Raw genomic sequence first — 6000 nt, 5'->3', positions numbered from 1 at the left:
AGAAAGGACTGTAATTTTATTTTAACAATATTTAAAATGATCCAAAAAAAAAAAAAAAAAAAAAAACATTCTGTAACCCCCAACCTGACAGGTGCCATGGAAGCTAAAAGTAGAGACTGCCCCTTCCACAGACCTGTGGGGCACAAGCTAACTAAATCTGCTTATTGTCTTCTGCCTCTTCCCTTCTATAAACTTAGCTCACCTTCAGAGATTTTGAAGATGGAATTTTTGAAACTGTAAATTTATTCTATCTTCTGTCAAAGATGCCTTTGAATAAAAACTTATTTTCCTACTAATTTGATTCCATATATATCTGGAGCAATGAGTGTTACAGCTAACTCTTCCTTCAGGTGGTACTGATGGCACCCAGTAACACTCTCACATCAATTATTTATAATTTGTCTTAATAACTCTTCTGGGAAATAGGCAAAAAACATTATAATCTTCATTTTAAAGATGAATAAAATAGGGGCTTGGGATACAACTTAGTGGTAGCATGTGTGAGGCTCTAGGTTTAATCGCTAATACTGAACAGCAACAACAAAATAACCTTAAAGGTTGATAAGTAGAAGTTAAACTCATTCAGTCATCCATTTGAAAAAATATTGTAAGAAATTTCTCTTAAAATTCAAATATGTATTACTTATGTAATCTCACCTGATTTTCCACTGTGGCTGTCTGTACCATCCGATTCACATGTTGAAACATATTTTAGTATTTGATGTCCACAGCTTATAGAATAAAATAGATAAATATATACATGATAAATAAGGTGGAAAGGTTTTTTTACATAAGTGTAATTAGAAAACCTGCTTAATTTTTAACCAAGATCTCAACTGTAATATATTCTCATATTCTTCTCTCTATATTAACTTATAAGATTTTAACCTAGAAATACATCTGTGTGCCCTTGAAGGAAATAACATTTTGGAAAGTCAACATTGGAATCAGAGGTAAACCCATATTCTTATCAAAGTAGAAATAAGAGTTAACACCATATGAATTGGATATCATGAACAAGTACCAAAGTAGCATATATAAGAAAAATTTTCTATTTACTAATATGATATGATGGGTTGAATATCATAATTCACATCATTTAATTAGAAAATTTATAACAGCACTGAGTGAGAAAAAAAGTTCATTTAGAATAAAAACTACCAGATAAATATAGGACAGGGTCTTAACCAATACCCAGTTATGATACAGAATTTTAAAAAAACTGATAATACTTTACTAAAATAACTTACATTTTGGAACAGAAATAATAAACAATTAGGAAACTTACTTGTTACACAGATTGCTATCAGAATTTCGAAGATGCTGATAAAAATCTGGTACATTGGGTACATTGCCCAGAGATCTATGTAAAATAACATTTGGTTTAGTAAGAAAATCAGCAGTATCAGGAAATTCTATGGGTGATCGATTAGTTACACAACCAGCAGACATCTGTCCATGGCTAGGAGAATTCAAGCTGGGTAAAGCACCTTAAAAAATTAAGAGAGGAGATAAATGAGCATAAATATATGTGTATGGATTCACTGTACATATTTGTGTTTTTATGAAGACATTTTCCCTTTTTAAAGAAAGGAAAGCATTTGAAGTTTAATGGTAAAATAAATTTCTATGTGGGGCTCAAAGACATTCTACAAATTTAAGCAATAGTTGCCATATTAGTCATTATTAGTGACTATTGAGTAAACAGTCTCTGGGAGAATAGTACACAGTAGCTAAATATTTCGAGCATGACTAAAACAAATATCACGTGGCACAAATTTTCCTAATTCATAATGGTCTTTTATCTTTCATAATTTATAAAAGATATCAGGTTGATTCTCCATATGAAAAAAAGACTCTGTACTAAATTTTAATGCTATTTTTCAATTCAATAATATCCAATTTAATTAAACAACTAAAGTTCTTAGCATTTAAACAAACTAAGGATATAATAAAATTATATAGTAATACAATATAATTTTAAAATGTAAAAATAAAAAAAAATTCTGTAACCCCCCAGGCAGATCCCTTTAAATTATATAAATATTTGCAAGTCATTCACTCATTCAACAAATATTGTCCAGATGTGGTGGCACATGCCTGTAATCCCAACAACTTGGGAGGCTGAGGCAATATGATTGCAAATTCAAGGCCAGCCTCAGCAATTTAGAGAGACTCTTTCTCAAAACCAAAGATAAAAAAAGGTCTAGGGATGTAGATCACAGGGAAATAACCCCTGGGTTCAATTCCCAGCATCAAAAATAAAAATAGAACAAATATTTGAGAGCCTAACATATTAAAATGTGCTGGGTTTCTCAATAGAAAAAAAAATGAAATCAACCCTGCAACTCAATGAACCTACATAGTAGAGAATAGAATATAAATAAGTGCTAAATGCCAAAATAAAGGGAGAAAATAGTATGTATTTATTACTGTGGACTTTTCCACAGGAAAGGGACTTGAACTAAGGTAATGTACCTGGAATAAAGATAGGCAGATTTAAAACTTCAGTTGAAAATAAAGATCCAAATAATGTGTGATTCAGAGAAGAAAGCAAATAACAATCTACAGTATTTTTTGACATACAGGTAAACATTTCACAGATGTGTGTGATGATATGAACTTGGCTAGGTTACAGTGCCTGGTTATTTGAATAAACACCACTTTACATGTTGCTTTGAAGATATTTTTTCAATGTGATTAACATTTAAATCAGTAGACTCCAGAAAAGCAGATTAACTTCCATAATGTGAGTAGGCCTCATCCAACTGGATGAAGGCCTAAGATCTCCCAAAGAGGAAGAATTTTGCCTCCTGACAGTCTAACAAGAGTACAACATTAGCACCTGTTAAAATTTCCAGTCTTCTAGTCTGTCCTGAGAATTCCAGAATTACCAGCCTTCAAAAATTGAAAGCCAATCTTTAAAATAAATATTCACTCTTTGTTTATCTCTCTCCATATATATCTATATTGTCATCTATATAGATATTATATACACATATGTATATATCTTTATCCTTTGCTAAACTGATGGTAAGTAGAAGGGGACTGTGCTATCACTTTTTAATTTTCTTATCACTAATAAAGTGAAGCACTTTTCAGGTATACACATCATTGTACAGTTTCTTTTCTGAAGTGCTTGTTCAATTCTTCTGCTCATTTTTCTAATGGGTTGTTTTGACAGACTCTAAGGTAGACCTATTGATTCCTGCCCCCTGATTTCGAGTACAGGAAAGACCTATGACTTCCTCTTGTGTAAACTGAAGGATGATGGGATATCACTGTCATGATCATGGTAGGTTATGGATTCATCTTGCTAGCAGACTCAATTTAGAGATCAGTCTCTAAAGTGACTCATCTTGCTTGCTTGACACTCTTGCTGGCTCCATGAAGGAGCCACAGTGACCCTGTGATAAGGAACTGTGGGCAGACTCTAGGAGCTGAAGATGGCCTCCAGCAAATAGCAATCAAGAAGGCAAACCTGTTGAGAACCCATAACCAAAGGAAATGAATTATGACCACTATCTAATTGAGCCTGGAAGTTGATTCATTCCAGCTGAGATCAACTGGACTGGGTCCACACATTGAATATAGACTTACAACATATTATGCAGAGAGGGCTTAACTGTGTGAGAACTCAACTCAGCTGCGTGAGGACTCCTAATGTACAAAACTGCTACATTTTTGGTAATCTGATATGCAGCAATAAAAAAATCCCATCACTGACTTACTTATATAGCTTAATTCCAGTTCTTTCTCAGATGTTATGAAAGTTTTTTCAGTTCTTTTTATATGAATGTTTATTCATTTTTATACTCAAATTTATCCATATAATCCTATATGGTATTTTTTGAGTCTGGCTAAGGAAATTTTGCCTTACTCTAAAGTCATTAATTACAACAGTACTGCACATTTTTCATTAGATTTGTCACTAGGTAATTGATGACTTTTGATGTAGTGGTAAATGGTGTTTTAAAATTTTATTTTCTCATAGTAGAGAATGCAACATTTTTTCTATGTCCAACAACTCTGAAAAACTTATTACTTATGTTACTTTTTTTTTAGATTTGTCTAGATTTTCTACACACACACACACAAAAAAAAAAAAAAAAAAAAAATCACCTGAAAATAAAGAAAAGGATTCACATCTTCCCTCCCAATATTTATTGTTTTTTATATCTTTGTCTTATTTTAATTCATTGTCTAGAAACTCCAGGATAATGTTGGATACAAGTATTGATATTGGGTAACTTTATTATGTTTCCAAAGTCAGAAGGAAAGTGTTTTATCTTTAAGTATTAAGTTTGCAATGCAATTCTGGTAGATAATATTTACCAGATTAAAAAAAAAAATTGCTCCTTTTATCCCCAGCACCACACAAAAAAGTGCTCCTTTTACAATTTTTATAATGTTTTTAATTTTGATGACCCCAATTTAGCAATATTTTCACTCAGACTGTGCTTTTGATGTCATTACAAAAAAAAAAAAAAAAAACAACACTTTATTCAAAATCCAAAGTCACAGATATTTTCTCCTGTTTTATTCTATGAGTTTTGTAGTTTTAGTTTCCCCCCAATAGGATCCACTAAATTGAATATACTCGTACCAGCATCATATTCTCTTGATTATTGCATCTTTGTAGTAAGTTTTAAAATTTGGAAGTGTGAGTCCTGTAATTTTTTTCATTTTTATTAAAAAATTGTTTTGAATATTCTGGGAACCTTGCATTTCCATTTGAATTTTAGCATCAGATTTTCAGTTTTTATAAAGAAGCTAATCCAAATTTTGTTAAGGATTATATTATATGAGAATTATATGTTACACATGGTGAAATGGTTATCACAATCAAATTAACTAATATATCCATCATCACACATAGTTAATCAAGTTAATCATTTTGTGTGTGTATGTTCTGAGTACTAGTTAAAAATTTTTTATTTCATTTTTTCCAAGATATTTCATTAGATTAATAATCTGGTTGGCAATTTTTATTCCTCCAACATTTTAAATGTGTCATTCTTTGTGTCTGACTTCCATTATTGCTGTTGAAAAGGTCATTGTTAGCTTTGCATATTGTTTCTTGAAAAATAACCTTTTCCAAGTATGTTTTAAAAATTTTTCTTTTTATATCTATAATTCAGGAATTTGATTGATAAACCCAGCTATAATTTTCTCAGTATTGAGCCTTCTTCGGTTCACTGAGCTTTATGAATCTGTTGGTTAATTAGTTTTAGAAAATTATTCTGAGCTAAACATCTCTCTTCTTTTCTTCTGCAACTTCATTCACAGATATATGAGACTTCTGACTATGTCCCATATGTCTCTCACATTTGGTTTTGTCATTTATGTATTTTTTTCCTGTCTGTGCTTCAGTGTGGAGATTATATATATATATATATATATATATATATATATATATACACACACATACATATATACACACACATACATATATACACACACACGTGTATTTATATAGATACGTATATATGTGTGCATTTTTTTTTTGTAACAGGAGCTCTTAACCACTGAGCTACAACCCCAGCACTTTTTAATATTTTATTTAGAGATAGGGTCTCACTAAGTTGCTTAGGCCCTCATTAAGTTGCTGAGGCTGACTTTAAACACAATCCTCCTGCCACAGCCTCTGGAAATGCTGAGATTACTTAGGTTGATAAAATAGTTCTGTATTTTATCTTTGATTTCCTAGTGCCTTTCAGTGCCTGGTTCATTGTAGATGTTCAAAATGTGCTTATTGAATGAATCAGCAATTGGTCAACTACTAGCCACCCAAATTGCTTACTTGTGTTAATTTACATAAAATAGTATTCAAGATTAGATATAATATGGAGTGAAAAAAATTTATACTACCATATATTTTGAGAACTCCCATATTTAATTATAAAGACTAATTTCTAAGCCAGATTTATCACATACACCTGTAGTTCCAACTACATGGAAGGCTGAGACAGGAGGATCTCTTGGACATAGGAGTCCAAG

The 6000-nt window shown here is 31.4% G+C and overlaps 1 protein-coding gene across 1 annotated transcript in view; it reads right to left on the bottom strand.

Annotated features, from left to right (window-relative positions):
- Nucleotides 1–6000, bottom strand: part of Pde3b (phosphodiesterase 3B) — a 165147-nt gene that overhangs the window by 43902 nt on the left and 115245 nt on the right. Inside the window, exons 7-8 of the mRNA XM_048788202.1 lie at nucleotides 1289–1490; nucleotides 658–731 (exon numbers count right to left, since the gene is read on the bottom strand). Coding sequence (XP_048644159.1) covers nucleotides 658–731; nucleotides 1289–1490 — 276 coding nt within the window. The remainder of the gene's footprint in view (nucleotides 1–657; nucleotides 732–1288; nucleotides 1491–6000) is intronic.

Source organism: Marmota marmota, unplaced genomic scaffold (genome assembly GCF_001458135.2).
Source record: "Marmota marmota marmota unplaced genomic scaffold, marMar, whole genome shotgun sequence".
Lineage (NCBI taxonomy): Eukaryota > Metazoa > Chordata > Mammalia > Rodentia > Sciuridae > Marmota > Marmota marmota.
Note: the sequence above shows the minus strand (reverse complement) of the source record. Positions and strands in the feature narration are given on the sequence as shown.